Genomic DNA, 15349 nt, shown 5'->3' on the forward strand with positions numbered 1-15349 from the left:
CTAAGTTGCACGAATGACTTTCTCCTCCTCTAAGCTGTAAACTTGGAGGTCTATGTTCTATGAGTGCCACCCCCCTCCCCATCACCACTCTTCATACTGCAGCAGCGCTTGACTGGCTGGGGTCTGAATAACAATGTCGCTAATTGAAATCATTACAGCGTAACATTTTTGGTGGTGATCTAGAGCTGAGATCTCCATCACAAGACATTTACCTTCATCTATGATTGCCTCATTCATGTGCTTAGGAAAATTAAAACAGTTCTTGTTCCGAGTTTGCACCTAAACAGCCTGTTTTCTCAGAAAATCATAGCAGGATAAATGATCAATTTAAGGCTGCAGCCTTAGACTGTGGAGAATCGTTTGGGCTTCAGCGAGTGCTTTCTAGTTACCTGTGGAGATTGCTTTGTGGGACTATAGCTTCAGATAAATCACTAGTTCCTTTCAATCTGTTATTAAACCCTGGGTCTTCCTGTGGAGCTGCTCAGTGGCTGACAGTAGATGATGTGGCTGGTCTCTGCTATGAGCAGGGAGGGTGCTGAAGGAGGGTCACTATCTAAGTCAGCGACCCACAGATTAAAGACCTCAGCTTTATAAAAAGCCTTTGAACCCATGTATGAGGTGTGCTCACCAATTATGTCATTTCATTGTTTTGAACACATTGTTATTTCTGGTCCATTTGCTTATACCCGCGCCACCTGACACTATTAATACCCATCAGCAGGATAAAATCACATCGGTTCCTACTGGAGCTATGGACTGCAGCATTTTTAAATCTCTAGACCTAGTTTCCATTGAAAGCTTTTCTTATAAGTTAATTTAAACTTGTAGATGTAGATGTGACCTGCACTGACAGTTTGATGCGTTGCTGCTGTTGTCAGTTTATCTTTTTGGTCTTTTTTTTTTTTTTATCAAAATTATTTCTGTATCATATCACTCCTGTTTATTACCTTATGTCTTTACACTTGTCATTTAGTTTAGCAATCTGTAATCACTAGTTCTGTTAAGTCCCACGTGAATAAACTGGAAACAATGGACATGAAACTTCAACCAGATGAGGCTGATGCTTTTTGGCTTGGTGTTCCATGAGCCTTGTAAGTATAACTGGTACAATCATACTAAAGACCAGTGCTACTCAGAGTGGATCCTCAGGGGTCCTTGGGGGGGGGGCAAATATCTTATCAGATGAGGGTCTGTGGTCTAAGTTGTGTCACATTTGGGTCCTTGAAGTGAAAAAGTTTGATACTTAGCACAAAGTGTCCGTCTTTAATTTCTTTCTGGGTTATATGCAAATTCAGTCTTGATTTTAAACTGACTGGTTTCACTAATTAGTGACAGATCTTTTTTTTATTCCTTTCTTTATTTTTGCTACATTTTACATTCTTCCTGTACATCTACTTTGTTCTTTTATCTTTTATGCCATTATATGTAAATCCTTATGTCCAGATTTGCATTCAATGTTAACTTTTTTGTATTCATGGCCCTCGGGGAGATTAGCAAACTCATTAGCAGAAGCTAATGTGGCTCCTATAAACAATAAGAGATTACATAAGTCATTGAGCAGAGTTGCAGAGCAGCAGCGATTTGAGCAGCCTTGTGTCTGCAGGCGTCTCACCATGTCATTGGTATGAATGGCAGCGCTCAGTTTGTATTAATATGAATGAATCCTACCCTCCACCAGTGCCGCACCATCATCAGTAGTTGGCCCTGTAGATGTCAGTTATTATTGATTTTAATCCAATTTGAAATGCATCATTCAAACAGCATCAGCAGCGTGCTGACTGTGGCGGCGCTGCAAGACAGGCAGACAGGCAGAGAGGCAGGCAGACAGGCAGACAGGCAGGTAGACAGGCAGAGAGGCAGGTAGACAGGCAGAGAGGCAGGCAGACAGGCAGACAGGCAGGTAGACAGGCAGAGAGGCAGGTAGACAGACAGAGGGGCAGGCAGACAGACAGACAGGCAGGCAGACAAGCAGACAGACAGGCAGAGAGGCAGACAGACAGGCAGACAGACAGACAGGCAGGCAGACAGACAGACAGACAGACAGACAGGCAGGCAGACAGGCAGACAGGCAGGCAGGCAGACAGACAGAGGGGCAGGCAGACAGACAGACAGGCAGGCAGACAAGCAGACAGACAGGCAGAGAGGCAGACAGACAGGCAGGCAGACAGGCAGACAGACAGGCAGACAGGCAGACAGACAGACAGGCAGACAGACAGACAGAGAGGCAGATAGACAGACAGGCAGACAGAGAGGCAGACGTGACGAGACAGACTGTGGCAGAACTGTGCAGCTCAGTGGCTCCTGCTGTGGGAGACGTCATGATCATTCTGTGAAATAATGTTTGACATATGGAGAATTGCAGTGAAAATTGCAGCTCTCTGTGGAATCACAGTTTTGTTACAATCAGGTCACACTCAGATCAGACGATACTTTTCAAAACAAAAGACCAAGCGGCATGACATCACCAAATGTGATGGAACTTGACATAATGCAACATGAAGGGATTAAAGCGTTCACATCTTTTTATGAGCCTCGCTGATGAAATGTTGTCACATGATGGTTTTAAATGTATCTAATACTATTTTCTGAGAAGGTTTAAGTAGAGAGTAACAACAATCAGCATCTGCTGCTGCAGAATACATAAAACTTACATTTTCTTATATCTAATCACGACAGGTTATTTACACTGGAGTTGTTTCATATTTTATGTTATACATTTTCCTTTGCATGGAATAGCATCTCTGTCTCCCTGACTTTGTCCCCTGGTATTACTTCAGCCGACTTTAATGCAAAGTTAACGCCTGACTACTTTATGTTTCCAATTTAGCTCAAATAAGATGAATTCTACCTCTTTAGTGTTGCTCCAAGATGCAAGAATATGAGTTCTTTTGAGCATGAATTTCTTTAACTGGGCAGATGTTTGGTTAAATGTATATCCAGTGAGAGAGATCAGGTTAGATTCATGACTCTAGAACAGTTTTTAGCCAATATATTGTGATAGATGGTAATCAAATACAGGGGTGGACAGTAACAAAGTACATTTACTTTATTTACTTAAGTATATTTTTTGATTTTCTGTACTTTACTTGAGGTTTTCTTTTTGTTTTGTTTTGTTTTTGTTTTTTTGGAAACGTATGACATTTACTCCACTACACTCAAAAGACAAATGTCTCACTTTTGACTCCACGACATTTGAAGCAGCATTTTTACTCTGTGGAATTTATTTTATTTTATTTTGAAAAATGTGATAGACCACACACTGCCAACTCCTCCACTGTCAGTGTCCTAAGGATGGCAACGTTGGATAAAGATGAGGCAGAAGATTCTTCTGTTTTAGAAACAAAGACAGATTCATTAGGTTGAAATGTTTGCTGTGTTTCCCAAACTTCACCACTGCTGTGCTGTTGAGTTCTTTTTGTTCTGTTCTTCTGTCTCATTCTTCCACTGTTGCCTGTGAACAGATTTCTTTCTGTGTTAATATTTTGCGACTTGGCAGATATATATTTGTGTAAAACTATTCCTCGTTGTGCTGGTAAAATGAAACATGGCAGCATTACATTTCTCCCAGATTGTATTTGCTGTAGCATATTGATAGCAGAGTTGTTTCAAGAGCACAGCAGGGATCGAACTGAATGCAAAGGAAAATCTAATTCAAACAAGAGGAGAGCAAAGTTGTGTCTTATTCCATATGTGACATTTACAGGCCACAGTTTCAGCATGTGATGCTGAACATACAATAGTATATTTATTACAGCAGCAGGGGCATGTACGAGGTAAAGGCAGCAGTGGGGCTTATTGAAGCAATGATGAAATGAGCTGAGAATATGTAAATGTGAAGTGGTCCTTCCTGCTTTGTCTCCTCCAGTCCTCACACTTTCTACCCTGGCACTGTCGCTCTCTGGTCCCCTCTGGTTTCCATTCTGAGCCTCTACCAGCAGTGTGCAGCTCTTGCATTAGCCTTGAGTGTGTGCATATACATGTGTGTTTGTTGGCGTGTGTGTTTTTGTGAATGCCTGTTTCTAACGGTGTAGAACAACATCCCCACCAGCTGGTCAGAAAATGTAACTTCTGTACCATAATTTCTTTTCCTCTTTCCACCTTCTCTTGTCCCTCATACACCCCCCACCCCACCTACCTCTGCTCAGTCTCCTCTTGCTCATTTCATCAACCTTGCTCTCTCTTTCTCATCTTTTTCCTCCTCCCCTCTCCCCTTTCCTCAGTGTCTCTCCTCTGCTTATTTGTCCACTTCTTTTTTTTTCTTTCTCTTCTTGGTTTCCTCCAGCTAACAGCCCATTATCCTCCCTATAATCCCACATATTTCCTTTCATCTCTTCCTCTTATAGTCTTTCTATCTCTCTGCTAATTTCACGTCCTCCCTTCAGCCCGCTCCTTGCTGTTGCTGTTTGTCTCAGAGTACAAACATGTCAGCTAAAATAATTAGCAGGCACCAACTGTCTGTAGATGAAATCTTTTGGTCTTTTAGTGTCTTTTGAGAGTCTTTTGGTGCTTTTTTTTGTGCTTGACTGAATTGAAGTATCTGTGTGTGTGTGTGTGTGTGTGTGTGTGTGTGTGAGTAAGAGAGAGAGAGTTACAGTAAGAAGATGAGCTGCCTCTGTCAGTGAACATATTCTTGTTGGTTAACCTTGCCACCTTGTTTATGTAGCTTCACTTGTTCCACTTGTGAGCTTTATATATGAATTACATTACAGTATATTACACTTTTATCCAACGTGACTTACAATTGAAGGACATCACCAAAGCCTCAGTGCAGTGGGAGGCCTTGAAGCATGTACCAAGCACTACATCTGTTCAGTAAGGAAAAGGGTGAGGAGATCCAGTGAAGAAGTGCACCAGAAGTGCAGAGTAAGTGCTAGTGAGGGTGTTAGAGGTGTGAGGAGAGGAGGTGCTCTCAGAGGAGGTGAGTTTTCAAGAGATTCTTGAAGAGAGAGAGGGACGCCCTTGCTCTGAGAGATTTCAGGAGCTGGTTCCAGCATCAGGGAACCACAGAGCAGAAGAGTCTGGACTGAGACTGTCTGTGTGCAGGGATGGTGATGACAGACCACATTCATCAGAGGAACACAGTGGAGGAGAAGGAGCATCAGGCTGAATGACTGAGTTCAAGTAGATGGTGCAGACCCAGAAGTCTCTCTGAAGGCAAGACACATTCTGGACCCTCTGTGAGGGTTTCACTGTGCATGAAGGAAGGCCCACCAGAGGGGCATTGCACAAGTCAAGGCGAGAGACAACCATGGCCTGCATCAGGAGCTGGGTGGTGTACGGAACCCCCCCCCCCCCCCCCCCCCCCCCCCATTAACCATGCAAAAGGTCAACTCATGAAGTTGAAGAAGATGAAAAAAAAAAAAATCCATGTGAATATTTACTTTCATAAACTCTTGTATGGCCACATTCATTTAATTAACCTTTATTTAAACAGAACGGGCCACTTAGAGCGAGCTCTCTTTTACAAGGATAAATATTCGCATAAAGCTGCTGCTGTCAGACAAAACAGAGCAGAGATGAGGTCAAAGCACCAATGAAGTGCTGAGACTCTCATTAGCACCTCCATATGTGTGGAAGGTAGTGTTGTTTTAATATGCCCACGAGTCATGAAACTCAATCAACATGCAAATCAACTTTCAGTCATACATTTCATTATCGTCTTGCACGTGACACGAGGTGTGTTACTCATCGTGCACTTCACAGGCAAAACACCATGACATGGATGTCATTTCAACATGTGCATGCATGCATGATTATTAAACATGTTACTGTTACATATGATGGGACAGAACGAACAGCAAGATGAAGAAGACTTAATGAATGGAAGAAGGGAGAAATGACAGGAGCATAGGAGTGAGAACGTAAAAGAGGAGGTAAGGATCGAAGCATGAAAGAGTAACATGGTAGAGAGGTGCAGGAAGGGGGAAAAACTGATGCACTGTAGATGAGGAAATAAATGAACAAATGCGGACGGTAGTGGAGAGCAGATACAGGGTGATGGATAGAGGCAGTGAGGAAAAGAATGATGGTTGGATGTGATGAAAAGGAAAAAAAGGTTTGAGAGAGAGACAGACTATATGGAGAGAGGGGTGATGGGAGGATGCAGGCTGGAAGATAAGTGCAGGGAGAGAGAAAACGAGTGATGCAATTAAAATGAGAAGCCCTTTCAGTCAAGAACAGAGTGATGAAAGGATGGAGAGGAAGGCGACAGAGATGGAGAAGTGCTTGTAGTCTAAAAAAGGGCTGTTGTGCATTTTTCTCACACTGAGCTGTCCTGGCTAAACAACTTAAATCTGCTCTGAGACTCAGCATCATTCTGCTGCAACATTTGTCTGAAGATAATCTCACACAAGTCAACATTTTTTTTAAGTATACAGTATACATTATAACTGATGCATAAACATCCATACTATTGACCTCATGGAGATGACCTCTCTCTGTCAGGAGAGGTGGGGGGGGGGGCTTCTTTGCCTGAGCCCCCCCCACAGTCAAGGACTGCCACTGGAGATGACTGCTCACTGCTGTGTCACACCAGTGTTCAATCAAATAACAAGCCCATAGGTCGTCTGTGAAAGCAGCGTTTTCAGTGAGCCAACATCTGGATCACCAAAATGTCACCAATTAATCATTAACTTGCTGCAAGTGGCAAAGCTCAAACCCGACAGCTGAATAGATTGATGACGCACAGCACTTGTTCATGTCACTAACAATTACAAGCATTTGATTAAATGCTTGTTAAAATCACACTTGAACAGATGTGCAATTCATACGAATAATGCAACTGAATGAGATATTAAACCTCAAATGTGAATGGAATATGGCTGCATTTCTGCACCTTCCCTGACCTTTAATTGTTTTGTTTTTTTTATTTCTCACAGACCACTTGACTGTAGAGTTGGGCTGTTCTCAGGCAAAGGTTAAACCCAGTGAAAAATGAATGAAAAATGGTCAAAAAGTAACCTGGAAGTAAAACATGTCTCTTTTGATTGTACCAGATAAAAGTGATGAACAGAATAAAAAAAAGAGAGATGCACAGAAAAACAAATCAAAAAGAGTTTTGCTGATAAAACTGCATATTTCTTATGAACATTAAAATACTAATTCCTTACTTTGCTAAATATTCCAACTTTTAAACAAATCAAAACTTTGAACAGTTTGTTTTGGTTTTAGTGATTCTTTGATTGTGACTCTTAAAAACGAGTAATGGAAACATGTGAATTCCCAAAAACGCTCTCAAATGTCACAACAAAGTGTGTGTACACTCACATGAGGTGAATTCTGTTTCGCAGAATTGAAATGGAAACACGTCTCTCACATTCAAGCACTGCCTGTCGCGTCAGGCCCCAGGGAGCCAGTTCCCACTGAGGCAGACTGCTGGAAATCTGTTGTTACGCTTACTTGGAATGATATCACATAACATCACTCAGTGGAAACAGAGACCAATCACAATTGTGTTTTGTCGACTTCTATAAATTTGCTTCTATTTTGCGCAAAAGTGCGACTGAAACCCAGCTAGTGACACGTTTTAGTAAGTTAAGTGTCACTGTAAGACGTGAGAGTAACATCCATGTTTTGTCTACCTCTTTGGTAATTTTCTGTCTTTCACCGTGAGCGCAATGCATGATGGTATATATTTATGGTATATATCGCATGGTTAGTGACCATCCGTCGTACACTATTTTTCATGATACATTGTGGGATACTATGAGTCCACTATATAGGCTATAATGATAAAATGGCAAACACCCTGCATAGTGGACTATGTAGGGAGTAGTGAGTGATTTCAGACACAGTTCAGTCACTTTTTCAAACTTCAACCTAGTTCTGTCGTCATGACAACAGAAACAGAAAAGCATGTCAATGAGAACAGCTTTATTCAGCAGTGATAAAATACAGTGGACTGTGGACTGAAAGCTAATACAACCATACACACGGCAGCCTTATGCTGGGCTCTGAGCTACTCTTGTTTGATGAGTAACTACCTCACATAGATCACTAATAAATCGTTATCTACCTCCGGCTTGACTGAACTTCTCTGAGATTTGAAGTATGCTCATTTAAATGACTGATTTGTGAATTCCAGTTGCCACTCATTACAGCCTGAATGTCTTCTGTGCTCACATTCCCATCATCTGCAGACTCTTCAATTACCCACTGACATTTGAGCGTAGTCTCAGTTGGGTTTTGAATTCTCCTGATCGTTTCCACTGAATTTATCTCATTCCATCACATCTTTCCCATTAGTTCCTCACATTTAGCTTCATATCCTGCTCTCTATCCTGTTCCGAGTACATGTGCAGACTTCCTGTTTTGTATTCCGTGCTGTGGTTGATGCACAGTTTGAATATTTCAGTGCCGTAAATAAAAGAGCGTGTCTCTTCCCACTGCTATTTGCAATCGACCTTCTTCCAGTCGCTCAGCATTTAACTCAGAGGAACTTTTTTAGAGAGTAGGTGCATGTGAGAGTCAACACACATGTATGTGTGTGTGTGTGTGTGTGTGTGTGTGTGGTCCAGGTATTACTCATGTTGTGGGGACCTATTACATTATGGGGACTTCATTATGAGGACAAAAAGCAAGTCCCAGTAATGTAAATAATTAAGGTTAGAGTAATGGTTAGGGTTAGGTAGGGCGAGGTTAGAGGAGTAGGTTTAGGCAAGTAGCAGTTAGGGTTATGGTTATGGAACATTAGTCAATGTAATGTCCTCTGAAGTCACAGAGAAATGATTGTGTGTGAGGGTGTGTGCGTTAGCATGGTATTCTTTTGCATATGCCGTCCCTGTTTGTGTGTGCTGTCTTTTTCTCCTGCTATGAATTTTTTCAGGGCTGAGCTGAGCTGAACGTACACCCGAACAGAGAGAAATCAAAATCAATGTAAATGTATTCCTTTATTGCCTTGGCTGGAACAGTTGCTTTAGTCTCATTTTTATGCAGAAAAACATCTATGAAACTCATGAAGTGAGACAGACAGCCACACACGGCATAAATTGTGTTCTTTAATGTTCTGCTCAGATTATAATCACGACAGTGTAGCGAGCTTAATTGATGATACAAGTACTGTTTACTTTCATTTTTCCAACTTCAACTTACTCAGCAGAAAGAGACACGGGCTGCACCAGCGAACACTAAACTTCTTTACCTCCTTTCTTTTATCCCTCTGTTGCTCTCAGTGCCACTGTCGGCCCCTGCATCCCCCCCGTTCCCTTGTTTATCTTCTTCTTCCCTCTCTTATGAAGCATTTATTATAATAACATTTTTTTCTTGAAACTCAGTGATGCTCACACATCTGGAAAGTTTGGGAAAGAAAGCCTGCAAGTAAAAGTGTAGAGAATGTCCTGATATTCACAGCAACTTCACATATTCTGCAGGCGTTGTGTGACTGAATAATATTCATTTACAGCCGTGGAGGTGGAGGAGAGATGAATCTGTCAATCAAATCAAGGAGCAGTAATTAAAGTTTTTACTGTGAAACTCCGTGGGAACGATGTTAATGTCCAGTGCGATGCGTGTGTGTACAACAACAAGCTCCATCAGCTGACCTCTACTTTCTTTTCTGTGTTATCTGTTTCAGCAGGAGAGCAGCCATGGACGTTGTCTCCGCACTGGTCTGCCCTCTCCTCCTCCTCCTCCTCTTTGTCCTCCTGTCCTCCTTCCCCTCCTGTTCCTCCTCTATGCTGTGTCCAAAGCGGTGCACCTGCCAGAACCTGCTGCCATCCTACACGGTGCTCTGTGCCAAGACGGGCCTCCTCTTTGTCCCGCCCAACATCGACCGCCAGACAGCCGAGCTCAGGCTGATGGACAATTTCATCACGACGCTGAGACACCGCGACTTCGCCAACATGTCCAGCCTGGTCAGAACTCAGTTCGCTGAACACTTTTACGTACATGGTTGTGTTGGTTTGTAAAATCAGTAGTCTCTGCCAAGCTCTTCGATAAGGGTGTGATCCAGCTGTGATTTGTTTTGTTTTTATGATGTTTTAGCTGCAGTTCATTTTAGAGATGAACACAGCTGATGGAACATATAATTTATATAAAAGCTTATGTTACTGATGTTACTGGGTACTTAACTGTGCTGTATATAAAACTGAGCCTTTTGCTTCACTGAATTACAGTCATCAGCATGACTACCTCAGCTTCAGAGATTTTAGCCGTCTTACGTGCAAATTTACCAGAGATGTTACAGCGATACTTCAGACTGGTTAATACAAGATTTTAGCAGATGCTGCAGGTCTCATATTCAGTGATCTCCCAACCAGCCTGTGAGAAATAGCAGCAAATAGAGCTAAGCTAAAGACATATATTTGGAAGCTGCAGGGAAATGTAAAAAAAAAAAAAAAAAGCTTTGACCACTCAGGTGACTTTCCTGTGTTTTTAATGCTTGACTTTGCTCTCAGAAATCAGTCCAGCACTTTTGAGAGGACACAGTGGAGCCAACTTACATACTAATCAAAGTATATTAAGTTAGCTCACAGGCTATAAGCTCATGCCAGTGCCTGCTGCTCATTTTGGTCCAACAAGTCACAGCTGTGTCTGGCCAGACTGAATGAGAAGTGACCTGCCAGAAAGAAAAAAACACACACACGAGCAGCAGCTCATTAGCTTTTTTTTTTTTTTTTTTTTCCAAGCAGCCTCACTCTAATTTGAATATAGAATCACACTTATGCTGGACAAGTCTGCAGCTCAAGAGTCACACACAGTAGCAATGCTCAGTACCAATGCACAACACAGTGAGGCTGAAGTAAGATCAGGCAGCTGGATGGTTTCGTAAAATGTTTGATTTCATGCAGGAGACAAGAGTTCACATCCAGTCACAGTCAAACATTAATAACATTTATGATATTGAAGAAACATAAAGGGATGATGGGGCTGTTTTAAAGATCTTGTTTCCTAAACATCAGAGGTATCTATTGTTAATGTGCCTTTTTATTTAACAAGCCACCAGCTGGTTGTGAGATCTCAGTCGCTCCTTTAAATGTGTTATATCTCCAAAAAACGATTTACGAGCTTTTTCCAAATAAGTCGAGCGTGCTGTAACCACAGAAACAACTGCACTTACAGCCGTTATCTGCAGCCGTCCAGTCGCAGAGCTAAAATAACTGCTGTGTCTCTGAGAAGCGCAGCCACGGAACATTTTAAATATATTTATTTCTTCATTTATCTCCACCAGCAGTAAAGTATAATATATAACCCACATTTGTAAGCACAAGATAAATATCTGGTGAGCAGGACTATTAAATTGCATTCTGGGAGATATTGGACATCACTATTTGATATATAAGGACTTGAGGAAGGCTGAGTGAAGAAGGTGCACCAACCGAGTAAACTGCATCACTTGAGCTCAAAATAACTTCTGGAAGGAGCTGAACATCACAGATTAAAGCTAATGGTGTGATTTTTTTTTTTTTTTTTTAGAATTCAGCATTCTACATATACGACTTACTTTTCAGTGAGAAAAAAAAACTGAGAGGAGATGTTTATTCCACACTGAAAGCAGAAAACATTATAGGAACATCTGCTCCCTCCAACATAACATATTGCCTGAGGTTAAATTTATGATATCTGACGGATTTCGCCAATTACTTCCATCGTAATCATGTAACGGAGGTGTAGTCACTTCAGTGCACACTGCACAAAAACAGACACTCCAACGTCATGATATTTGAATGCCAAACAAAAAAAGGAGACATACTTAATGTGCAAAAAATAAGTTTCTTCTCCAGTGTCATTACAACAGCGCAGATGATGTTTGCTCACACACAAGGCAATGTGGGAAATTAGGTTTTAATTATTTGGCAGTGAGCATAACAGTGCGCCGCAGATGTCTCCAGTGATCATGGTGCATCTTCTAAAACAGGTTTACAAATGTGTGGGTGATGATTGACCCTTTCTTGGGTGTGAATAAAATATACAGTATTTCTTCAGTTTATGGTTCTCCATGTATTTAGTAATCTACAATCTCCTGATCTCAGCAGTGTGTTTTCTAACACACTTATTACCTTTTAATGAAGCCAGACTTATTTTTCAATAATTTCATCTGTAATTCTGCTTCTCAACTGACCCACAGCACTCTACTATTTATTACTAAGATTATTATTAATGAAGCCGGGTGGCAGGGTGACTGAGTGTTGGAAGGCCATCGTGTAACCTGACTGCAGATTCAATCCCCACAGCCCTGAGTGTCCAACTTGCTGAACCATATTTTTGAGCAAAACACTGAACCTCTGTTATCTCCAGAGAGCTGGCTCATCTGCTAACCCTGACCTTTGACCTCCCTGCACGGGAAGGCAGAAAGAGTGTCACTCTAAAACAGGATAAATTTCACAAAGTGAAACCTCAATAAATTATTGCTGGTATAGAATTAAATAATCTTACAGAGCCCTAAAAAGAATAGAAACAGAAAGTGAGTAACATAGTTAGCCTTTTTTACAATAAGAGATACAGAATGACAAAGTTGAAAATACCATATGTTCTACAACATTAATTTCATTTTTTCCCTGCATATCCAGATCCACCTGACCCTTAGCAGAAACACCATCAGTCAGATCCGGCCGTACGCCTTCGCTGACCTCCAGGATCTCCACGCTCTCCACCTGGATGCCAACCGCCTAACCATCCTGGACGACTCCCACTTCCAGGGCCTGGTGAACCTGAGGCACCTCATTCTGGCCAACAACCAGCTGCACAGCATATCAGAGGGGGCATTTCAGGTACAAGTACCCCACCTGAACCCTTTCTATGAACACCGTCGCTTTCAGTCACATGTGATATCAAAACAAAGCCCATCTGTTTCAAGCGAATAAATGTGCTACTACTGTTACTGCGAAAACTAATGCTAACTACACAAGTGTCACTGCTATACTTGCCATTACAAGACAGTAGTAGCACTGTTGCTGTCCCACTTCTATGTAGTCTATCACCATGGCCCGAAACGTAACGCGGAGCTTTTTATGTGTTCCTGGATCAGTTAGGAAGTTGCTTCTTTTGCAACAATGAAGTTAAAGGACCATCATCTTGTGTGATGATCTGTGGGGAGGGGCTTCTCTCCTGTGTGCGTGTGTGTGTGTCTGCTCATCTGTGTCACTCTCTGTTTAGACACTCAGATTTATTTACTTATTAATCAAATTGAACACCTTTCTGGATCGTTCTAAACCACCTTACCCCTGATGGTGACTCTCTTCCATGGAAAATAGCTAAGGTTTGTCCAAAAAGTCGACACTGCAGGCTGTGAACACCCCCTGAGCTGGTTGTGCCAATTCATTTTGAAAGAGCTACAGCCAGTGGGGAAACTCCAGTAATCTGCTTGCCATCCAATGGTGGAACTTCATGATTAAGTCACATGGTATTCAGCTGACCACTGATCATTCAGCTCCATCAGTCAGTCACAGACGTGTTGTGGTCCAGCTAAAAAATACAAGATGGGGAAAAAACACACTTTGAGCACACAAAAATAACTGTTTCCTAAATGTTAGACCATGACTAACAGTCACACGCCTACAGACCACCACAGGCTTGTAAACCTATGATACGTGGTTCAGTCTGTGTATTTTAGAAGAGGAGGAACAGTAGCAATGAGCAGAAGGAGTGAAAAAGTCCTCTTATTTTTTTATTTTTTACCATTGTTGATTTTTGTGTGGAGAAACTGGACCAATGTGTCATTAGCTGAATAACTCTAGATAGACAAAATTGCCCAATTACCCTCAGGCCATCATCAGTTGTGATTTGTAATCATGATTTCAATTTAAAACTAATCTTTGTGGTGCTACAAATGGAGTTTTGGTCTGCCAAGGTGCAACATGAGTTTAGTGGTTCAAAGCGTCATAGTTTAATGAAGTAGGTGAGCTGAGAATGGACCAAAATCACTCTAAAAATCAGATTAAAGAGGCAAGAATTGTCCTTACAAACATAAGAAATATTCTTATCCTGCTGCCACCAGCTCCACTGGAAAAGCTCATACTACACTGACAAAGTCAAACTGTTTTAAATCCAACAAGTTTGGATATCGGTGCTGCCAACAAAACTTATGATTCATTATCGAAGGATTCAGAAATAGATCGCCATTTGCCAAGATTCTCAGTTTGAAAAGTTACTGCAAAGTCATTTACAGCTTGTCAGAATAGTTCTGGTGCTGAGGGTCAAGTGCTGTGTGAACACGACGCCACATTTCTGGCTCCGACTCTGAAAACCAACAGAACCAGCCAGGCCGGCCTGCCTCCACAGCTCAGCTGGACACCCTGTTAATAGCCAGGCCCTAAAATAAACCGTTTCCCCTTCTTCATTAAACGACACTGTCCTCGCAGCTCATTAAAAGTCCAGCACTGAGGTTCCAAAGTGTCCCCTCAGGACCGGCTGAGACCTCTGCAGGACTTTCATTACGAGGAAACACAACTCTAACTCAGTAATGCAGCAGTTTTAATTGCCCATATTATGACAAATAGGTGATAATGCAAAACAAAATAATAAAATGTTTTCCAGTGGCATTGGCTCTACAGCCAGTGTAGAAGTCATAGGGATGTTAGCTGAAGCTTAACTTCTGCGTAGTTGTGGAGCAGCCCAGTCTTCCAAGGATGTTCATACTTGATGATTCAACACCCCACAGTTTACACCCAGTACCAACTTTGAGTGGCAGTGTGGGAAGTAGTGTGTGGGAGCAGGAGAACAGTGACAGTGATCTTTTCCTAATCTTAACCAGGTGTTTTCAGTTGCTTAAAACCATAAGTTTAAACCATAGTTTATTTGCTGTGATCACAATGTTTCCTGAATTTAAACATAAAACACAACTACCAGTTGGACTATTCCACACCACCCCTCTCAGAGTGGTACATTCCAGCTCACCAGTGTAGCCAAGAAGACACTTTTTTCTGAGTTCCACTGACTGGCTGAGTTCAGGTGTTAGCGACACCACAGAATCACAGATTAATATAGTTTCCGGCGCATTCTTCTTTGTGCTGATAATCACTGCTCTTGTCATGTCCAGTCAGCTAGTCTTGCTAATTGAGCCCACAAATGGCACTGACAAACAGTGACCACCTATTTTACGACTGTTGGCAGCAAACTCACACTCCAGTGTCAAAGCCCGAAGCTCGCAGCCCTCCATCCACTATGTAACTGAAAGTAAACACGAGCCATTTTCAGCAGTTTGCGCAAAAACCAGCAGTGTCATTTTTCTCGAGAGGACCAATTTAGGGCTGATTTTCTGCTCACACAGCTCTTTGAACTCCTCTCCACAAGTTTTTTTGTCAATAAGAAATGAGATTGCCTTTGTTCAGAGAGTAATAAAGCACAGATTATTGTAATGAGTACTGAGTCATTGTGGCATTCAAACAGTGTCCTGATTGTGTGAATTATGAGA

The 15349-nt window shown here is 41.9% G+C and overlaps 1 protein-coding gene across 1 annotated transcript in view; it reads left to right on the forward strand.

The window, feature by feature from the left end:
- Nucleotides 1–15349, forward strand: part of LOC139632286 (leucine-rich repeat and fibronectin type III domain-containing protein 1-like protein) — a 120477-nt gene that overhangs the window by 53245 nt on the left and 51883 nt on the right. The window contains exons 2-3 of the mRNA XM_071497156.1: nucleotides 9572–9851; nucleotides 12507–12707. Of these exons, the coding sequence (XP_071353257.1) occupies nucleotides 9585–9851; nucleotides 12507–12707 (468 nt within the window). The 5' untranslated portion in view covers nucleotides 9572–9584. The remainder of the gene's footprint in view (nucleotides 1–9571; nucleotides 9852–12506; nucleotides 12708–15349) is intronic.

The sequence above is a fragment of the Trachinotus anak genome, unplaced genomic scaffold (genome assembly GCF_046630095.1).
Source record: "Trachinotus anak isolate AG129_WGS33_773 ecotype Australia unplaced genomic scaffold, CSIRO_AGI_Tana_v1 ptg000014l, whole genome shotgun sequence".
NCBI lineage: Eukaryota > Metazoa > Chordata > Actinopteri > Carangiformes > Carangidae > Trachinotus > Trachinotus anak.